This window comes from Tenebrio molitor, chromosome 8 (genome assembly GCF_963966145.1).
Source record: "Tenebrio molitor chromosome 8, icTenMoli1.1, whole genome shotgun sequence".
Lineage (NCBI taxonomy): Eukaryota > Metazoa > Arthropoda > Insecta > Coleoptera > Tenebrionidae > Tenebrio > Tenebrio molitor.
This window is the reverse complement of record NC_091053.1, coordinates 155,918-178,594: the sequence shown is the minus strand read 5'-3', so window position 1 is coordinate 178,594 and position 22,677 is coordinate 155,918. Positions and strand designations below refer to the sequence as shown.

Sequence of the window (22,677 nt, the reverse complement as noted above, 5' to 3'; positions counted from 1 at the left end):
TCCTACAAAAGAAGGCGCCTCTTAATAATTTTAAATTGGCGCCTTCCAATGACAGTTGCGTGACATACTGACATGCGCCTACGCTGTCAATTGCGCGCCAGCCGGCTAGGTAAACTGATTTTTAAGAGTTGTTGAAATTATTGTTTTTGAGTAATTTTTTTTGCGAGAACGACAATTTCTTGAATAATCTACATAAAAGTTCAACCTTAACGTACGTAAAAAGTTTCTGCAGTAAAAATAAGTGATTTTTAGTTTTTCTAGTCGTTTCTTGTAATAAAAACTTTGTAGATGGCTAAAAACAATTTGTGCGAAGACAACGAATTAGTTGCCGGTTGTGAAGATGAAGAAATGGTAGCATACAGGAAAAAAGCTCTAAACGTTATAACATTTCGGATCGGTGAGCATCCTACCAATTGTGTATTTAAAAAAACTGGTCAGTATTTTGGGTAATTATACAGTTTACCGTATTTTGTAGTTCTTGATAACAACGATCTGGAAACAGCCAACAAAAAAACAAATTCGTTCAAACCCGAAATGGCACATCAGATTTTTGGCGATTCGTGGGTAGCTGAGAAAAAATAACCGAGTGAAAACTAACCTCACTTTTTGTAGGGAATTGATTTTTGGCTACCGGCAACTAAGCATCGTTCTGTATTATCTTCACAACTCCGCTAAATGTTACGCGAAAGTCAAAGCCGCCGATCATATCGTACACGATCTATACAAAGCCGATGATATTATGAAATTGCTACAGATGTGGCTGCCAAAAAACTACAGAGAAAATGAGGGAGAGTTCAGGACTGATATTGCAGAAGAAGATCATGCTGTCATTCACGGCGAGGTTGTTCACACATTTGAAAATCATGACAGTAAATTGACCCTCCTCATCTGTAAAATGCATTTCTAACTCATTTTTATAGAAACCTACAAAGTTACACTTTGTGATGCCACAAATGAGCAATTTAAAGAGTTCCATCAAAGGTTTGAGACATACATCATGTGGTTCATTGATGGGGCCAACTTCATAGATCTGGACGATTGCCGCTGGACAATATTCTATGTGTAAGAATTTTGTAGTAGTGTCTGATTTCTCTCACGACTATTTTTAGTTACGAGGAATACGTGGACGCGGAAACGGATCGAACGATTCGCTCGCCTGTCGGTTTTTGTACCGTTTACAAATTTTTCTTGTACCCAAACTCCACCCGTCCCCGCATCAGCCAGTTCTTCATCCTCCCCACCCACCAGAGGCGGGGCATCGGCAGCAAACTGTACTCGGCGGTCTACAACTACCTGAAAGATCTTCCTGAATCAAGGGACATCACAGGTGAGCCGCAAAATGTGCCAGAATTGTTCCTAAATGCTGTTTCCAGTGGAAGAACCGACAGCAGTGTTTCAAAAAATCCGCGACTTCTGCGACAGCGTCCACATCCACGAGGCTTTAAAACGGGAAAAAATCAACGTCACCGTGCACAATCAGAAGCAGATCGGCGAGTTTTTGAAGCAACACAAGATCAGTAAAAAACAGGCCCAACGCGTTTTCGACATTTTGGAGTGCGTGACGACGCGCAACCGGGGCTTCAGGGAGTATACCGAGTACACCGAGAGCATCAAGAGGCGAATCAAGAGCGAGATAGAGGTGAGGGATTGGTGGAACTGGGCTCGGGTGTCTTAACGCGATTTTCAGAGGGAGAACTTGGGGAGTAAGCGGATCTGCAACGCGGAAAGGGCGGTGGTGATGCCGGAGTCCCTGGACGTGACGTCCCTCACCAACGCCGAATACGGCAGATACATGGAGAGTCTGGAGGGTCCCGTGCGGCACATGACCGCCTACTTACAAAAAAATTCCGCCGAGTGATTTACATTGTCCTGTCTAATGTGTTACTTTTTTGAAACTGTTTTTTGTATTTGATTTTGAAATAAATATTTTCGTATTATGCAAACTGAACCCAGAAAAAATCCAGTTCGTTGAACAAGCAGATTGGAGTTTTATTTCATCTCACATACATAACATATCTGCATATAAAAACGTACAATACCACTAGAGGTTGTTACTACAATGGGTGGTGTCCTGATGCAAATACATTTGGTTTCGTGTAGCCAAATAGAACAGACTGCATTAACATAAACCAGATTTGTGTACAGGAAACACTTTAATAATAATATGATACATAATTTTCCTCTTATGAGAGTATGTACAATTCAGTTTAATTCTTGTAAAAACAGAAAGCGCAGTCACCTGCAAATAATTTCGAAAATATATCATTTCTTTAACAAATATTTGCACTGTTTTATTTACAATAATACAATTTTTAACAAGTCACTGGGTTGTACTGACATTTAGAAAATAACAATGGTCAAAAAAAACTAACATTAAATTCAGTAACAAAATTATAGCAGTTAAAATTAGTACCAACTAGTGACTAACCGGACAAGGTGTTAATCGTAATCAATCAAGTGAACTAGAACTTTAACTTGCAACAGTACAAAATCAAATATCCTAAATTATGATTATATTACAAAAAAATGAGAAAGGTAATAATAATAATACAAGTGAAACTGAATAACGCTACCAAGCTTTGAATTCTGTATTTTGTTTTCAACAGATTAATATACATTACAATACTAAAAAGCAACAACAGTATTGACGTATTTCTTTATGTAATGTAATGACAATCACAGACCTTATATAATACAAAATCCGAAGCTTCGAAACAATGAAAAAAAAAATCATCGAACTATTCACTTGGGCCGCAAAGTCAGCCTTCAACGAAATTAAAATCAACTAATCAAAACGTTCACTGTCCCATCTCTATCTTTTGTGCCTGTCCCTCGACCTCTCCATATCGACCCACTCGGGATCGTTGGGGTCCTCTTCCCCCACCGCCGATTCCGTCGATTCGCTCCCGGGCGAGTCCACCTTGTCGTCCAGATAACTCAACTGATACTCACTGGCATCTTGTGCTCTGTAATTCGTCTTGAATTGATGGTTCTCCGGCATGTTCTTCAGCATCTTTTCGTACGTTTCGTCGTCGATGGGAAAAGTTCGTGTGTCGAACGGTGCCACCTCCACTCCCTCCGGGGTGTTGTTCTCCTCCCTGTTCACCTCCTTCTCCTTGGCGAACCTGGACTGAGAGACTGTCCTCCTCCGCATAGTGCTCACCGAAGGCAGGTCGTCCGGGTTGGTGGCCGGGAGCGGAGTTGCCGGCGGCGACGTCAGCGGCGAGTTCGTGTGGTCGTGGTGATCGGGCGGGTGCGGCGACATCGGATCGGGGGTGTTCGCCCCGCTCGATTCGGCCAGGCTGTCCGTTCGTTTGTGGGCTCGGGAGCGGCCGTGACCAGTCGGCAGCTTTAGATAACTCAGGAACTTTTTCTTTTCTTCGTATTCGGACTTGTCGTGGCGCACTATCACCGCTTCTTCAGAGAGATCTTCCGCCTGAACAGACCAACACGCTTAAATTCGAACCAACTACGTACTCGTTATTTCTATTTGAATCTCATTCAGTGGTAGTGACGAAACTATTTCAGATCTATCATCTTAAGTCAACTTATGTTTGTATGCATCATGTTACACAGTCAGAAATGCTGTTTGATCAAGAGACTTTCAAGTCGCAGTTGACCATGAAAAACAAAAATCGATTCGACAATTGGTTCTTACAATTATGTTTACGTGCATTTTGCAAATATAATATGCGGTCAGTCGATCAGGCCGTGGTCGTCTTTATCGAAATACTTTCATTTACACCACCGCTCGTTAGCAGAGTGGTAACAGCTGATGAAGTTATGCCATACGTTAACAGAAAAAAAAATCCAAGAACAATGCCTCTTGACCACGGATATTTCTGAACGCATTTTATGCGTTTTGACGATTTTGAAATAACCGGTAAAAAACCAATGTAAATAATAAAGCGGACGAATGAATCCAAGACTCAACTTTTGCCTTCCATGGCCCACCGGCGATTCTCAAATGCATTCTACCGGTGCAAAATGGAAATACTTACATCGCTATCTTGACTAGGGTTTCTAACAGCTCCATTATTTGTTGTATCACATTTAAAATCGGGATCCGCTATACGCCATCTGCAAGGTACAAATACAAATTTTACTTTTAGAATGTTAAGGGTAATGATTACTTTACGCGATATACTAGTCTTTTGCTGAAATCACAAGCTCAAACTCAAGCTTCTGTGGCTCGAAGGGCACACAAGAGCGTGCATCGATTACGGAGGGCGTCATTTCGAACATTTAATTTAAAGGTTAGTGCCCTTGATCAAGTGTGGTGCGTAACTTCAATGTCACTCTCACTTACTACGAATAAAGAATTGGTTTTTGCTTGACCATCTAAGTTTTTATCTTCTTTCGCTTTTAATGTACGCACGGAGACATTGGCGGGTACTACAATTTACGATCAAACTAATTAAAATTTTAGCTGGGTTTAGAAAGATTTTTCGAAAAAATGGTAAATAGAAAAGTAATTTGTTTTGACGAGTTGTATCACCGTTTAAATTTTCTTAACGCATTTCAATAACATACTATATAAAGAGGCGTTGGCAAGAACAGGCTGCACGAACGCCAATGAATACAGCCTAATTTAATCTAACGAAAAATACGGAAATTTTCGCAAGCTCTCGTTCACTTTTGGATGTGCGCGATTGTACTAATCCATCGCATCTAATGTTTATGTCACACTGGGCGGAATAACGTATCCAGTTAATTCAAATTTAAAAACGTAAAATATGTTCACAAAACTGTGCAAACCTGCTTTGATGGAAATCACACTAGTGAGATTTTAAATTGAATTCTGAATGAAATAAATGGAGCAGAGCCTCTCCTTTGGTGACGATGTTAAAGTTTAATAAACAAAATAATTTGACAACAAAAAAATATCGAAAACTCCAGTTGCAATAAATTTAATACGATTTTGGGAAATCAGCAAGTTTCTAACGAACGGGCTACGTGAATCACCCTGTATAACGTACTTAATTTTCGCCATAGAAGACTACAATATTCGTTTTTCCCAAATTGGAAATGAAATATCGTAGTTATAAGACCCGCATCGGAACTCACTTTGGTGTCAATATCTCTTTGTACTGTAATTTCTCGACCCTCGTCGAAGCGGCCACGCTGTAAGGAATGACGATGTTGTCGATGTCGTACGAGTTCGCCCTGTTCCTTCTGTTGTATCCCGATATGGCCTGCATGTGCAGCAACGGCGACGAACTCGGCGACGCCACCGCCGAATTCGACGCTGCCGCGTTGCTGTTGTTGCCGATCGACTCGACTTCTTCGTCGGCGCCGTCGCCGACGAGATTCTGCAACTGGGCCATGGCCTTCTTCCGGAAAGTCGAAGACGACGATCCGTGCCTTCCCACTTTCCTGCCTCGCATTTTACTCCTGATTTCTGCGAAATTAAACGAACGAATAGTTCGGGTTCGACATTGACTCACTCATGACTATACTCACTGGCCGAAAGGGCGGACATCGTGCTCGGTTTCAACAGGCGATTGTACTTCTTCCTGTGGTCGAGTTTTTTCGATCTGTGCTCCAGCACTGACTTGTCAGATCTATCGTTTTTCAGAATTTTGAGAGATTTCATTCTGGTGCTTCGTTGTTGCCATTCTGGATTTTTCATGATTGCCTCGCAGTGGATTGCGTAAGATACATCTGAAACGTCATGGGATTATTTCGTTTCAACTTTTTATTTCAATTTCAAAAGAGAATAAAATGCCAAATGCCTGGCTTCTAGCTGGGTATGGAAATTTTTTGTAGAATTTGTCAGAAAACCCTTACGCTTACACGATTTTGCAACGAATGATGAAAATTTAGAAATAACAATTGACCTGTCCCCAGGATTTGTGCCAGAAATCAACGATATTAAGACATGAGATTCTTTACTTTATGTTCTCACTGTATTGTTATTGACATTTTATTAAAAAAAAAATTCCACAAATAAACACAATAAAATGTTTCTGCATAAAAAATAATCTGCACTTTTTCCGTATCTTCAACAGATTTCAGGACATTGGACGTCGAAGGAGAAAAATTCGAAAATTTCTAGTTGTACATATTTGTTTTTAAATTTCAAGGTTTATTGTTTCAAAATCGCATATTTTATTTTTAACATTTTTTAATACCCTCCAGAACATACATGTGTACAATTGTGTATTTATATTTTACACACAAAGTGACCGATTACTTTGAATTAAAAAAAAAAAGTTCAACTTAATTTTTTGTGGAGAAAAAACTTTGCTTAACACCCAAGAACGTAACAAAACTTATGTAGGTCAATAAGACATTGTTTAAACGAATGTTTCATAATTAAAATGGGAAGTGGTAGCAGCCACATAATTGGGGGGCGAAACTTGTTTTCGTGAAACAGGAACTACTCATTCCTAGGAAGCACGGTGCCAAAGTAAAATTGAATGAATCGAAACGTCCAAGGATGTGCAAGTTCTACCGCTCAAGTTCAAATAAAATGTTAAAATACAGAAATGAATCTGTTATGAAATTACAAAAAAAAGGTACGGGTTTCAAAAAGTGATTAACTGATTATAATATGTTTTTTCTAATAAAAACATCCGTTTTCAGTTCTCAGGGTCATGTTACACTACGCTGTAATAACGTATCTGCAATAATAATATACCAAGTGAGTCAATAACCCTGAGCACACTTTAAAATGTCGCAAAAGATTTTCTTTGATTTTCGGCAAATATTTTCCTATTGTCAAATGTCCCACCTTCTGGCAGCGAAAAGACCGGATGATAGCCCGGATCGACGAGCGCTATCCTCTCGGCCTTGCTTAGGGCATCCGTTGGATCCCGCGGGTGCGTCGGGTCAGTTCGTCCAGTGCAAATTGCACACGGCGCCTGGACACAACCGCACCGAACCGTACTCGGCCTCGCCGCCTTCTTCGATATCACGTGCAGACCGTTCATCTGAAGCAGTCTCCGCTTCTTGAAGTTCACCAACGGTCTCGTCCTCGCACACTGAAAGTCCGGATAAGCGCCGTTGGCCGTCGCCGTCTCGCTCTCGGGGGTCTTGAACGATATCGGCGAGCTACCGGGCAGCTGGCCGCGGTATCCGTTGACAATCGTCGGTGACGCGGAGGTGTTGTTGTTGATTGGTGGCGGACTGGCACCACCTAGCCGGATCTCGCCCTTCGAAGACCTTATCTGACGGTGGAGGTCGCTATGCTGACGTATCCGATACTCCAAGTCCGAGATCTGGGCCTGGAGCCACGTCCACCGGCAAGCGATGGCGGCTCGTGCTGTCGCGTACTTCCATAATGCACGTTTCTGTCTGAAAAATTAGACAACACGTTAACAAAACCAGTAGAACAGGCATGTGAAAATGAATAAACTGTTTTCCTGCATAAGCCACTATTGTGAGTCAAAACAAATACCGAACTTTATGCCGCGAGCGTCTTACCAACTGAAAGAAAACATCTGACTTTCTGCGGTGATGTTACTCAAGTCATTTGGGTATAAAGGCTGTAGGACACGATGCTAAATTTTGTAGAAAATTTGTTAGAAAATGAGAGAGGACCAATGAACGATCAGGATCTGACAAAGACAGACTATGATCATGATCGTTCATTGGTCTTGATCGAGGGTCTCTCTCATTTTCTAACAAATTTTCTACAAAATTTAGCATCGTGCTAAAGCTAAAGCTTAAGTAATAACTCGAATGTCATCGGTCATGTTTAAAAGCGCGATGAAAACCATTCTTCCTTTTGTTTTACGCTAACGTATACGTAGCTTTGTGACATGTCAAATATATTCGTGAAACAGTAGGATGGAAGAATGAAAGTGGACGACCATCAATACGTAAGTAGGTATTTCAAAGAGCGTTGAAAGAGTTAAAATTAACTGAAAATCGTTAATAACAACAAATGAGGGTATGACAAAAATTCAAAATGGGTTTATGCATCTGAAGGATTTATCAACTAAAAAGACGACTGACGTTTGGGAAAAGAGAGAAAACCACGACATACTTGACCACAAATTTAGTTGGAAGACTCATTATTTGTGGTCCATCTGATTAGCAAAAGAACATGACAACTGACAATGTCAATCAGTACCCCGTTGAAATCGGTTAACAGAAAATATAAGTATGTAGTCGATACAGCAGGATGAATCACTTGAAATGAATCACTCTTACAACTCCTTTGTTAACCGATACCAGGTTTTTTTTTCGCGCGGCGGTATAAAGCTTTTTCTAAAGTGATTTAACAAAAAATACGAAGAAAATTCGTTTAACAAAATACGGTTTCCACCTTCAGTGGTATTCTATTTTTGGAAAATTCACCCTCATAGTTACATAGTTATGTTCTGGCGCCACCACTAGTGAAAACATGCTATTTAGTAAAAAAAAATAATAGTACTACAACTTGTGATCAGCGTGATCAAAAAGGACTGTTTGAGTTGGCAGTTGTTGTCACGAAAAATTGTTGGGTAATTCCAATTTGATTGGTCCAATTTAAAAAAATAGAGCATTTTCATTGGCCAAATTTTAATGAGGTGAATACTCAAAAGAAATAATCAACGATAACTGACATTTATCCAGAAATCTTTATAGGTATTCTAAGCGCTACACATTGGGACACCACACGATAAGTTATAAATATGTAATTCATTAAAAAAAAAGTGGCGCATTATTACAAATATTTGCCTTTCCAAACAAGACAAATAACACAGACTCTAGTTTCTTGCTTTTTTTTATGATACCACAATTATAATCCCCTCTTTGATAATACTCCATTTGAACGTAACACATTCCGCGAGTAATTATTATTTACGAAACACGATTATGAACTCGGTTTGTTAATGCTTTCGGAACGTCACACAAATATAAAAAGGAAATTAATAAAGACACTGCTTTAAAACTCCAAAACATTATATCCATTCGCCAAATTAAATGTGATCGTACGGTGTAAAGGACAAGTTGAGAATTGTTTAATTACCGTACGGAAAGAATTTTTTGTTTGTCATCCGCAGATATTCAGTCGGTCGCCGAAGTCCACGAATGAATATTTCTAGCAAGTAATGTTAAACTAGAAGTCATCAGAGATTACAAGCATGTAATTCAAAAAATCGAAAACACGACTACGTTTTACAATTGTTTTTTTAGAGTACGTCTTTGTATCGAGCGATCAAATTAATTTGTAATCTTTAAAATTAGCTTGACGTTTCGTTTTGACAAGTGGCGATATTTATCAAAATCCGTTCACATAGAAGAAAATTCTCAAATTCTGACAGTGTCGAAAATCAACATTCTTAACAACTAAAACAAAAATTGTTCGCGATATTTCGAAGGACCAGAATGTTCGCGTATCTTTTGCGCTTCGAAAAATGAGTAAAGACTTGTGTGCAGGATGCTTTCTTGTTTATTTCTTGATTGCAAGTGCGGTACAGTACAGTCTATAACTAACAATTGCGGGTTTGCGTTAGGGGGGTGGTATAGTAGCGGCCGGGGAAAATGGGAATCTGGTTTCTGGACTTTGGGCAATATTTAAATAAAACTGTAACGTTATCATTATTAAGATTTACGACAAAGACAACTTTTTGCCTGCCAATACCTGTATACAATGTGTCTCAGAAATAAATACATTAATTTTAACCAGTGACAGTTCTCTTCAAAAACAACAAAATTTTTATGTACATATTATTTTTGCGAAATACAATTTTCATTTCAGTATTTTTCCCCTCCATAAATTAACGAGCTGTCTATTTATTCGAATTTTCTAGTTATTTGACCCAAAGACAGTGACCGTGATATAATACTTTTTGTAAAATCAACGCAAAACATTGTGTTTTTAGAATACAGTTTTTCCGCTCTGCGGCAGAGGGGTAATTTTTAGTAAGTTTTGTCCGACTGCACAAGGCAGATGTTTACGTGTTGATTCTGTCATTTAATCTAAAATTTGTGAAAATGGCAAGTTTATTTACGAGTAGTGAATACATAGATATTGTGTTGGTGCATAGTGAAGCGTCGGGAGTGCTCCTCGAGTCCACAGAATTTCCGTGCAACTTCTTGTGAGGGTACATGAAGGGCTTGGTATGTACAGGGTGATTCAAGTTTTACCGCCCGCACGATTAACCCTATTAAAAAATTAGTAAAAATTACGAAGATTTAGGGTTACATTCCCTTCATATAAGGCTTCAAACATGTACAATCAATTTTCCCGTATCAGTTCATTCAGAGCCATAAAATTTAAAAAAGTGATTTTGACCAAAATTAAAAAAAAAATCCGTGTACGCTCATTAATTCACAATTAATTCAAAGAACATATTTATGAAATTCGCATCAATAGAAAATGATTCGTTTTTGAATTATTCCAATTTTAATATTAACACCGAAAAATGATCAAGATTTACAATTGCAGTGTCATAAATAAATACTTCATTGTTGGGAAACATTTATTGAGAACTTTTCCAGTAATTCTTTAGTCCCTTTAAGGTACCATAATAATAACCCATGTCAACTTCTATTGTGGAAGTGACCGCCCAATTTACATATATGTAATTTAATAAATCATAACTAAATTTTGCACTTTAATATCGAATTCCATTTATTTCAAAAACCGGTGATGCTTTCATGATTTCAACGACATCAAATTTTTACCAAGTGTTTGAAAGGACTCTCGGTGAAAAATTATGTAAATTAATCTAGCGGTTATTGAATTAAAACGAAAACATTATGTTTAGAGAGTTAGAAATATTGTTTGTTTTATTATGCCCCTTGTTTTACTGAGCCCTACCTTACCCTACCATTCTAGTTTCATTACGATCCTGTTATCCGTCCGATAATATAAACGTAAAGATAACAACCGGCCTGCAATGGAACACAAATCTGTGAAACAATACAAACAAAAAGGTGGTGGAGAACAAAAAAAAACAAAAAACAAAAGCTAACTTAATTTATTTGAGAGAATTTAATTGTTGCTGATCGCTCCAATCACAAATTAAATAATCCACTTGAAATAAACCGATTAATTCCAATCGAGTACACTATCTTGTGTGTAAACAAGTGTATTGTTTACTCCATTTTACACTATAGGTACGAGGCTGGCGGGAGAACAGACGATATTCTCAGTAAATGTTCGCCGGAACAAACACGAAAAAAAATGTTTGGTAATGTTAAAACAGCAGACGGCTGGTCGACCCATATTACCGGGATCCTTGAATAAATTATGCTGTGGACGGACTCAAATTGGATATTAAGAAAAACTAATGACCTAAAATTCCAAAGATTAATGCAAACCCACTCCCAAAAATTATTTTTTCCTTCACACCGAACCGAGAAATACGTTTAATTCTTGGTACATTTCCACGCTAGCTCAATACAAAATTTATTTCGCTTCAAAGGTCAACGTAGCTATGAAGGTTTTCTTTATTTAAACTGTACAGACAAAAAACCGATAACATTTATTGTCTAAATCTCTAAGGCCCGCTTTCTGAAAACATTTTATTTGGCCAGTTAGTTAACTCTCGGATAAATACAAAAATCATGTAATGTGATTGATCACTTTCTAGCGTTTCTATAGCAACGCTTGATTTAACCGGCCGTTAAGTTATCGGATCGTTCCAGAAACCGGGCCTTAATCGTAGTTAAAATTACTATAAATTATTGTCGCAAATACTGAAAAATTTCAAAATTAAAAAAAATCGTAATGGATTGATGTGAACTTAAGAAATTTGACAGTGTAAAAAGACAATTGTAAGTGCATCATATATGTATATAATTTAATAATTATTTAATTATTTCCACATGCGTTACTCAATAATTCGGACCTGGAGAGCTGCAAAAAAATTTCAAACTTTTTTCAATCGTTCTGTTGCAAGTTTCTTTGGTGGTTGGAACGATCGTGTCTTTTTGGAAATAAATTAATAATACTTTGCGCAACGATACTTGTTCCAACCCAGTAATTACTGTGCGCGCTCAAAGTCAAAGTGTCCTAACTGATCCCGGTCTCCTCTACTACGGGTCAGTTTACACATGCGAATCGTAATCGTAATCAAATGCGAGATTAATTGAACACGTGATCAGATTGAACCAATCGAAGTTTCGGATTCATGGGTTAATCGCGCATTAAAATTTAATTCAAATTAAATATTTAATTCTCTTTCTATAAACTGGCCCCACATCTTTTAAATTTTCGATCAGACACCCTTGTAATTGTTAAAATGGCTAAAAATGGAATTTATCAATTTTAATTTATGTTAAAAATTAAAATAAAAAATAAGAAATTACATACCTATTATCAGTTTTTTCTTACGGTGTAAGTAAGGTGTTATAAGGTGCAAACTTTATTCACACATTTTAGAATGCGATAAACAATGTAATTTTTTTTTCACAATTAAATGTGACTGCTTGAATTCTATTCCTATTCCCTAAATCAAAAGATTTGAAATTCATTAAACAATAAAACCGTCAACCAACGCTGAACAAATGAAAACGAGTCGCCAACAAATTTTCACCTTTCTCTTATCAATTTCCATGTTTACTCTCTCGTCTAGACCAGATGATTTTCAATATAGGTATGACTAATCATATGTCAATGAACTCGCAATTAATTAACTTCCAAACTCCAACGAGTGCCATATTCTGTGACCTATTCTTCGTTATCTTTTTAACTGCGAACTTTTCTTTTGTGTACACTGAACAAACAGTCGTCAAAATATCATTTCGCAATCTTAAAAAAATATCACTTCTGTGACATATCGCCAATAGTTAAAATCGTTGGCAATCGATCAACTTTTACAACTCTGCTGTCCCCATCCATACACTTTTCACATTCAATTTTTGACAGCTTTTTGAGTCTTGCGGGAACAAATGTATCTACTACGATTTTCGTCCAACATTTCCACTTGCGAATAATTATATTTTTAATGAGTTACAAGCCAACGACTTAGGATCAACTTAAAAAGCAACCCATGATGTGCATTAATCAAAGTAATTAACCTCAACAGTAAACATTACGCAGAAGATTCAATATTTGGTGTAACAATACAAACAAATACCGTACTATTTGCAAATTTTAAGCGAGTTCAAAGTCAACAACCTGAGAATTATTTTTAGATTTAGAGCACGGTTGTTATCGACGGAATACTCGTCAACCCCAAAAACTATGACTATAGTAAGGATAACGTAACATCTTATCTGCCCCACCCATTACATTTTCTTAGTTAAATTACCAGTCAAATAGATTGTTAAGACGATCTGATTTACACAGAAAAAAATTCTGACATTCGAATTGTCTTAATGACATTTTATTTGTTAGAACCTAAAACAATAATAATTGTGGATTTGACAGCCAAATTCTAACCTTAACTTTTTACGTGGCAAATGTGATGAAAAATTATACAGATTGAATCTGGCTTTGATTATTATTGATCAATTTATGTGGACGGAGCAGATAAAAAGTTATAACGGCAATACTATCGGGTGTTTTTTTTAAATCTCACCTCAAAGTAGGCGTTGAAGAGTCGATTGTGAACGCACTATATGGATTACGGATCACGGATCGGGTGTTTAAAGTCTAAAGGGCCCCACAAACTGCGTTTTTATTCGACGAACAAGTCTGTTCGAACAAAAACGATACAAATCTGAAGTGTGTCTGGAAAACGGTCGTTTTTGCTAGCGAACAAAAATGATGAAAATTACCAGGTTTACCCCCTGATTATGTCCGTCGAACTTGTTCGACAGGCTTGTCAATTCGAGCAAATCTGAAATGTGTGCGGTGCCTACAGTTTTTGCAGTGGTGTAGTATCAAACAATAAAACCAGGTATTGACAATTTGTATTTAGCGACAAATTATTGTTTGTAAATGACGAATCTTCGCCAGATTAACAGAAAGTTCTCACTGGAATTTATAGAACTGTTTCGCAGTCTTCCTTGTTCTTGTTCTTTTTTGCTTTTTAAGCTAATGCCGCCGCCACTGCATACAAATAGGACTTCATACTTATTCACTCATTAAAACCTCAAAGGGCCAGTTGCACCAACGCCAATTAAAGTTAACTGTGGATTAAAATGCTTCGTTACTTTAGTTATCTATTGTTACAACAATGTTTTCGTATATTTTAATCTGTAGTTAAATTTAACTCACGTTGGTGCGCAAAAGGCCCTAAATAAAACTGAAGTCTGTGTGCAACTCGTGTTCGTCGTTTTTGTTCCAACAGACTTGTTCGTCGAACAAAACTGTCAAACAAAAACGCAGTCTGTGCGGCCCTTTAGAGTTTTACACGAGTGGTGCGTTCACAGTCGACTCTCCAACGCCTACTTTAAGGTGAAATTAAAAAAAAAAACACCCGATATAAATGAACATCTGGAATCGGTCGAGGAAAAACTGAAAAACAACCGACATTCAACAGGTAGTCCGAAATTAATTGAACGGCTGTGCAAACTTCCAAGGTATTTGGTATACAAAAAGTAAATGTTGTGCTCTTAGTCTGTAATGCTGACATGACCGACATATAAAAACATAGGCAAAATGTAAAAAACTAACGCAGTTACGCAGGTCCTTACTATAGATTTACGCAATAACTGCATCCCATCTCGAGAAATATTGCATATAAAAACTTGAATTTCTTCCAATACTTTCTTTTTATCATTGTTGCTACACAATGTTGGGCACATTGTGCGCTGAAAGACTAAAAACCACTTAAACCTTCAACAACACACAACAAGGTTGTTGCAATAATTGTCCCATCATACAATTAATGTTTATATTTTTTCGTTTTTATAAAGAACACTCACTTTTAACCGATTGTTTCATACAAGTTCGCATTGTTAAGGTGCAAATCCACGATGAGATATTTTCATACAATTTTGGTCTCATGATACAAAAATTTCACGAACAACTAAATTTCATTGTGGAAACACTCGTGAGAGACATGAAACACTGAAACATAGCACGAGATATTGTCTCCTGCAAGTTGTTCGTGAAATGTTTGTATCATGAGACCAAAATTGCATGAAAATATCTCATCGTGGATTTGCACCTTTAGGAATTACTAGTTGTTCATCCGTTCTTTTTTTAAAGTGTAATAACAAAATCATCGCTGTTAAACGAAACTTCAAAATTCGCATGAATTGATCTAGAAGTCATTTTGGTAATTGTTCACTTTAACTACTTCTGGAATTTTCGCGTTTTTTCTGGCTAGCCAGCCTCAGGACGTCCTCCTACATCGTTTCCCACCAGTCAAACCTTGTGCAAATGAAAATTTTCCTTACCCTTTAGTTATACTAAGACTTGGCTCGACCTTGACGCGACCTTGAAACACAACAAGAGAGAAAAAAAAAGGCATTTGCACAAGGTTTGAATGGTGGGACACGATCTAGGAAGACGCCCTGAGGCTGTCTAGCCAGAAAAAACGCGAAAATTCCAGAAGTAGTTAAAGTGAACAATTACCGTCATTTTTCATGACTTAATGCGAAGTCCAATAAAATTTTAAAAAAATCTATAATCTTTAAATAAGGTTTTATCTCTAACGCCTGTATTCACCAACGCCAGTTAAAGTTAACTGTAGGTTAAAATATATGAAAACATTGTTATAACAATAGGTAACTAAAGTAACGAAATATTTTAACCGACAGTTAACGTTAACTGGCGTTGGTGAATACGGCCGTAAGGCCCGATTTTACCAACGCCAGTTAAAGTTAACTGTAGGTTAAAAATGTTAAAATGCTCGTTACTTTAGTTACCTAGTGTTATACTAACAATGTTTTCGTATATTTTAATCTGTAGTTAAATTTAACTCACGTTGGTGAAACCGGCTCTGAAAGTGTTTTTTCAAAAAAAATAGTTATCAAGACATTTTCTTTTAATTTAAATTGAAGCAGTACGCACTGCTCCACTGATGAAAAATACGAATGCGAGTAGGTACGGTTGGGAAGTTGTTTGTTGACGTTCCACGTCAACGTATGTGGGCAGTGGTGCAAGTTAAATGCTTACCAGTATTTAAATATGTAATTAATTTCATTAATTGTAAAGGGTGCTGCTCTACGTGTATGTTTAAATCGCAAAGTACATAAAAATTTTATTAACAATAATTAATACAGCGTGATCAACAATGACTGAATCTGTTGGTAATGAAACAATTGAAAAGTATTGGTGTTTTTTGTCTCGTAATTGGCACTGACCGGATGTTTTAACTTGAAACGACATGAAAAATATGCTATTACAAAAAATGAACCTTTGATGGTAAATTTCTAATTTGCCAAATTTCATTGTTACCAATAGATTCAGGTATTCTTGATCAGGCCGTATTATGTATGATGTAGTTTTTAGATAACGTAACTTTAGATGCTACAATTAAGAATATCAATAGAAGGCACGCGGTTTCATCTCCAAGGCTGACTCGATTACAAATTCTCTTGATCACAGGACACGAGCTGTAAAGGGCAATAGCTGCGTTATACCACTACAAAAATTGATCTCCGTCTAACATTCAACACCTACTTCAAACAATACAAAAAAGATTAACGGTGAATGACTTTCACTTTTTAAAGAACAAATCACATCGGTATCAAAATTTGTGCAACTCCATAATTAAATTTTTTAAATATAAATCGCTATAAATCTCAATAGCACGCCGATAGGTCCTTTAAACCCAAAAAAAAAAAAATCCTCTGCTTTCCACTTCTATAAATTAAACTGATTATCTGTTTTCAGATCGTTACATTTTAGCCAATTCCGCGCCTTTTGTAAGTTTTTATTAAATCAGTCGCATTCCGATCAAGGCACAAGTTTAATTTAATCACCGTCGTCGTGATTGATTTGTAAATACAGTGTGAACATAAAGTTTGGAACAAAATTCAGAATAGCATTATGTAATGTTTTTAGGAAAATCGCTCGGGCAGGTCGATTTTACTTCGAAAAATGCCTTCATATGACGTGCAACTTGTTTAAATGACGTCACTGGACTTTTTTGAGAAAATGACAAATTTTACTTCAAAAATTTAATTAAATCTTAATTTTTTAAAAATGTATTTATTTAAAATACAAGATTTATTTTAATACACCATACAATTTAGAAGATTTATGGCAGAGAATTCGCATTGAAATGGAACAAATAAGCCCCTGACATTATTGAGCGCAGTGTACTAAGTGCCGGTGAGTGCCAAATGGTTGGCGGGGGACAACTTCAACATTTACATTACTTTTATTGTTAACCTTAAATACCTACACTTTTTTTACCCTTAAAATTAAATTAAATTTTTGAAGTAAAATTTGTCGTTTTCTCAAAAAAATTGTTATGTAAGGTAGCAATTTTTTTCATTCATAGTTTAGGCAGTGGGAAAGTCTACAAGAAAAAGAAGAAAAAAGTAGGAGTTGTCATTAAAAAAAAAAATGGTGATAACGTCATTGTGCAAAAACCAATGACGTCATGTAAACAAATTGCGCGTAACAGGATGACATTTTTCAGGATAAAATCGACGTGTCCATAATAACATAACGTTATTATGAATTTTGTTTCAAACTTTATGTTCACACTGTACATTCACTGAAGCCAAAACAATGTGACAATGACAGTAGTCACCATGTCAATTTTACACAATGTAAAGTATAGTGCACAACAAAAAAGGTTCTTAACTTTAGGTACTTGTCTCTGGATGGTTCATTAAATTTTATACTGAAAATGCGTTACAACTAACGGTTCAAATGCAAATTGATTTAAATCCAATGAGCAAGAGAGAACAGAGTAATGCTAACATGATGTTGCCATTAGGAAATCGTTGATGAATTATCACATGTGCCGCATAAATAACGATGTGACGGCGAAGACGCTGTTTTATCGTTCGATTCTTTTTAAATTCATTTCTTTTGTACGAATTTTTTTTATACATTCCATCAACTCAGATCATTCGTACAGTTAAAAATTCAGCAACAGAAGAAAAATATTTTTCCGGGAAAAAATTTGGAATGTTTTCGAACGTTTTTACTTCTTGCCCAGTATTACAAGCACACTTACGGACAATTAGTGTGGGCAAAATTTGTTTTATTAATTTTTATTACGTAAAATATATAAGTTGCTGATTCTTCAAAATACTATGCCACAAATGACAAGTATTTTAAATAGGTACAACTAATTTTTTAAATGTTAACCCTTACTTTAGAAGAACGAATTACACTAATAAAATATCAAATAATATCGCAGCGCCGTCAAATAAGCTGTGACAATTTTTATGTTCACGGCTGTACAAAAAATGGTTAGTTAAGTTTTCTTTCGGTAAAGAACAATCAACATTCTACAAGGATATCATATTAAGATGTATTAAGTAGCACACACTGACAGACTGCATTAACATTATAAACTCCTTAAAGAACTGTTGTGATTAACATTATCTAAATTATGTATAGGTACTCCTTCGCAATCAACCGTTGAGTCACATGCGTAAAATAGTAAAAATAGAAAAAAAAAAACAAAAAAAAAATCGCTTTAAATGACTAATATAAGTCAAACCTATTTTAAACCAAAATTTCTTGGTTAAATGTGACTTCAAAATTTTAATTTTTTTCCTAGAAAAATAAAAAAACATGAACTGCAAGTTTTACTTGAAAATAAAAATGTGAAAGCAAAAATCACAAAACGGTATACTGCTAATTCTAACGCCAGTGTTGAGGTTCTTTGGACGCTACTGACGTTTGTTTCGTCGCGTCAATAATATGGAATTTGTAATTTTTGTTGCGAATTCAAAAAAAAAAATTATTGATTTAAAAAACCTGTCAAATGAATGTCGGGATATTTCCATTGTGCAAGCTTTGCAAAATGTACGGAACCAAGCGAACCTAACTTCTCCCCCATCTTGGATATTCTATCCATCCAACTACAACGAAATAAATATTCGCACTGGAAGGTCTTACCGTAGGGTTTTTTAGTTAAGTAATTATTTTAAAATACAAAAAGGACAAAACTACAATCTCTAATTATGTATTAAACGTATGTATTTGTTTGTTCACTGATTTTTGTTTCAGCGTTTAAAATTAAAATAACTTCATCGTCGGGCTAGAATCCGCCTCTTTTTTTTTATAATAACTTTTGTCATTTTAGTTACGTATTGTTCAAGTTTCTTCTCTTAAATAAAAAAAAATATGTCAATTACTGCCATTTTAAAATTTTTATAACTGAGACTTTCGTGAGGGATGTCCAAACCATATACATATGAGTTTAAATTTGTTTATGTTTTTGAATCAAGTTATGAATGAAAAACGTATTACTGGCTGTATTTAAACTTCGTCAGGGTCGGAAAGTTATGTGAATCAATCTGTATTTACATATTCGATTATACCGGAAAAAAGACTTGAGAACTACAAAATATATTCAACCGCCCAGGTGTTGTATTGGGAAGTACGAAACACCCCTAAAGCTTCAACTTTCAACATTTTTAATGATCAAGTAAAAATCTACATATATACCTCTAACACTTATCCAAAATTAAGTACATAATATCAAATAAAACTCAAAATCTTTGTTTCTTTGCATTTTGTTATGATTTTATCATTCGATTTACGATGCGCTTGTCACTGCTCTCTGTCGTCACGCAGGACGCTGTTCAGTTTTTTTGTTTCATCTTGAATATCTCAAGGACTTTTGGATTCACAACCTCGTTAAAAAAGTTTCACTTCAAAAAGTTGCATCCGTTGCATCACTGAACCAGTTAGTCCAACATGGAAAGGAAAAATTATAGCCAACTCGGTCCCAAAAAGATTGTGAGCGGCTTATACATATAAGATGTCATATTTTACCATTTTAACCACGTGAACAGTGTTTACATTTCAGTAAAAATAAAAGAAATAGCACTGTCATGTTTAGTTTGGAAAATGGTTTGTGTTGTAAACCTTTAGACTTGTTTGGTGCCGCGTGCCGCTGAAAATGGAACATGTTGAGGCTGATTGTTTTGTTTCACAATTGACAGATGTCAATTGGACGAGACCCATCCAAAAATGTTTGTTACTTTTTTGATTTGCATTTTAATGAACCTTGTTGCTGATTTAATATTCTGCGACATGAAGTTATACAACACGTGGCATTAGTCACAGTAATTAATTACTACAAACTGTTCCTGCCTAAAAGACCATACAAGTAAAATTTGAAACTACAAAAATATAGTACATTTATATCAAACAACGTTCGATTAAAGTGCAAGACGAAGAATAACTACTGTGCAGTTAAGAGAAATGTAAAATGTTATTATTTACTATTATAAAAGTATAACAGGTCCCGTAAACATTTAAAACTAAACCCGCCATTCTATTTCAACGGTTTCCTGTATTCAAAAATATGACTTGCACCGTCCACAACAGTGCAAGCGCTTTTTCATCTTTTTTTTAATCTAACCAGATTGTTTGAGCATTCTAATTTAGTGTGTAGTGTGCAGGTCATGTCGAAATCAATCGATATGACGCAATTTTATTACATCTCGAGTTAAAAGGGCACCGTGAAAACAGATTTTTTTTCTGCTCTGCACTGAAATAATGGCACGAGTAACTCGTTACGTTTGCGTATTCGGTGTAATATTACGCAATGCCGTCCAAACAAATCGAAAATAGTAAAAACTCAAACTATGTATATACATACTTATGATTCAAAAGTAAAACAAAACGTTGGAATTATTTGCGTCGGCATTTATCTTATCGTATCGCATTAACGAGGATGCATACAAAACAAGCTTATTAGCGGCGTCACGGTCTTCTTTTCAATACTCACATGCTAAGGTACTGCTGATGGGGATTATTATAATTTTGCATTTCATCACAGCTTTCACCCCCCGAACTACTTTCCGTTGCCTCCGAATCAACTTCGTGCTGCACCACATTCAGTTCCGTATGCAACAGACCCGCCACTTTCTGCAATTCTTGCTTGTGTTCGATAGGCCATGGGGGCACGTTAACGATACCCGGTACACTGATTCGGTGGTTTCCTGGTTCGCACGATCCTGAACCGAAATACTTCGGCAAATGTTTCTGTCTAGCGACCGAGTTCGCCTGCAGTGTCGCCGCCATCTCCAGCTTCTTCAGCATGGTCTTGGTGGAGCCGCACGACATCGGCTTCATCTTGTCCGGTGGCTTTTCCTCCTCTACTTGCATTGAGTTGTCTTTGAGTCGCTTCAAGGATCTGTGGACGTACTCGTAGACGCCGGCCACCTCACCGCCGACGTGCTGCCCCATGGTTCTTGTCTGCATCTTATGGATCTTGCGGCGGAGAAACGCCAGCCGCCGTTCGATCTTGTTCTGTCGCGTCTTCAGCTCGGCGATGGCCTCTTTGGTCTGGGTTTCCTTCAGGACGGCCGTCTCGAGCTCGGGCTGCTCCTCCATCGACATGTTCATCATGTCGACGTCGGTGAGGAACTTCTCGATGGTGAGATTGTCCTCGTCCTGACGGTCGCTCTCTATCGATTTGATCACCTGCATGATCTCGTCGACGTTCTGGGGTATGTCGACGTCCGGCGAGTTCGAGGCTAGGTTGTTGAGAATCTGGTCGACTTCATTCGTCTTGTCGTTGTGGATTTTTGAGACGGAGTCGAGCCCGGTTTTTTGAAGACCCATCGTGTTTTGGTCGCCCATAAGTGGTGGGCTTTCGCTCATTATAGTGTCAGAGTCCGAGGCTTTGTTCGAATCACTACTACAACCCCGGGTCCCCGCCAATGTCTCTGGTGCTAACTTGTCTTGGTCCAAATCGCAGAACGCTCCGGGCACATCGGGCAGGTACTTGAAGGGGGATGCCGGCTGTTTAGGAGGTAGCTTGAAGGCTTGATTTTGTGCCGTTTCCGTTAGGGCAGGGGCCATGACCTCCGCATAGGGCCGCCTCACCGAGGCTGTACGCAATCCCATTCATCCAGTGTTTCTCCCTGAGTCTCTCATGGCACGATTCCAACCGCACTCGACCAAATCAGACCTGGAAAGTCATGAAACGCGCCGACAAACCCGAACCGGACCTAATCTCCGGCCAGTTCCATGGTCCGGTCCTGTCCTGTCTCCGACGCACTTCCAACGCACGCGTTTCCGGTCCAACGTCAACTAATTCGATTTTTCCGACGAAAACTCACCGAAATTTGAACGGAACACTCCCACGTGACGGCCAACAGCTTACGAAACGCCTCGGAGCTCTACACGCACCTCACAAACATTGCACCACTTGGGAGCGACGATCACAAAGAAAACCCACTTCCGGCCGAAACTTGCCGACACTCTCACTCCAACGCCATCGCTTCCCAACGGCTTGTTCGACGCCCTAGCCGACCACTCGACTCATTTTCTGCGTATTTTATTGAACAACAATGGCGACTTCACTTACACCAAACAACGCACTCTATTCGCTTGCCCTCACAACAACCAACGGCGACTCTGATCACAGAGCAAACGCGAGATTTCAGTCAAGGCCTACATCACCGCCGGACTCAAACAAGCGCCGCGTCACGTTACATAACTCCTTCGAAGCCGCTTCGTCCGACCGCCAACACACCGAAATTCTTCCGTCGATTTTTCACGTTCATTTACACCGCCACCGGCTCGAATTAACGCCGATAAAATTAAACGAGTCGCTTTGAGGACGTTTTTTGGCGGGTACCGAGCACGCCCGATTTGGGCCGATCGCAGTGCCCTCTCGCGCACTGTTGACCGCGCCAAATTCGAAAGCGACCTACATTTTTTCAGGCGACAGCCCTTAAAAAACG

General features: G+C 37.7%; 2 protein-coding genes across 3 annotated transcripts; one reads left to right on the top strand and one right to left on the bottom strand.

The window, feature by feature from the left end:
* The first annotated feature begins 56 nt into the window (after positions 1-56).
* Positions 57-1,979, top strand: Hat1 (histone acetyltransferase 1). Of its 2 annotated transcripts, XM_069056581.1 has the most exons (8): positions 57-211; positions 289-397; positions 476-560; positions 613-869; positions 921-1,062; positions 1,110-1,327; positions 1,374-1,639; positions 1,688-1,979. In XM_069056581.1, the coding sequence occupies exons 2-8, from the start codon at positions 289-291 to the stop codon at positions 1,856-1,858; spliced, it is 1,248 nt and encodes a 415-aa protein (XP_068912682.1). In that variant the 5' UTR covers positions 57-211; the 3' UTR covers positions 1,859-1,979. The 2 variants fall into 2 exon arrangements, with proteins under 2 accessions (XP_068912682.1, XP_068912683.1); XM_069056582.1 differs by having other exon boundaries at positions 79-417.
* On the bottom strand, positions 1,965-22,548 carry nsl1 (non-specific lethal 1). The gene is made up of 6 exons (XM_069056569.1): positions 20,712-22,548; positions 6,737-7,299; positions 5,464-5,664; positions 5,068-5,401; positions 4,002-4,080; positions 1,965-3,436 (listed from the first exon to the last, which is right to left on the bottom strand). The coding sequence occupies exons 1-6, from the start codon at positions 21,833-21,835 to the stop codon at positions 2,813-2,815; spliced, it is 2,925 nt and encodes a 974-aa protein (XP_068912670.1). The 5' UTR covers positions 21,836-22,548; the 3' UTR covers positions 1,965-2,812.
* Between the last annotated feature and the right edge of the window lie 129 nt (positions 22,549-22,677).

Excerpts from the sequence above, each read along its gene's own strand:
- Hat1 (XM_069056581.1), top strand. The coding sequence starts at position 289 with ATGGCTAAAAACAATTTGTGCGAAGACAACGAATTAGTTGCCGGTTGT. Across the intron at positions 398-475 it reads CGTTATAACATTTCGGATCG|TTCTTGATAACAACGATCTG; the intron begins GTGAGCATCCTA and ends CGTATTTTGTAG. Across the intron at positions 561-612 it reads CATCAGATTTTTGGCGATTC|GGAATTGATTTTTGGCTACC; the intron begins GTGGGTAGCTGA and ends CACTTTTTGTAG.
- nsl1 (XM_069056569.1), bottom strand. The coding sequence starts at position 21,835 with ATGGGATTGCGTACAGCCTCGGTGAGGCGGCCCTATGCGGAGGTCATG. Across the intron at positions 4,081-5,067 it reads AAAGAGATATTGACACCAAA|ATGGCGTATAGCGGATCCCG; the intron begins GTGAGTTCCGAT and ends TGTACCTTGCAG. Across the intron at positions 3,437-4,001 it reads ACCCTAGTCAAGATAGCGAT|GCGGAAGATCTCTCTGAAGA; the intron begins GTAAGTATTTCC and ends TGGTCTGTTCAG.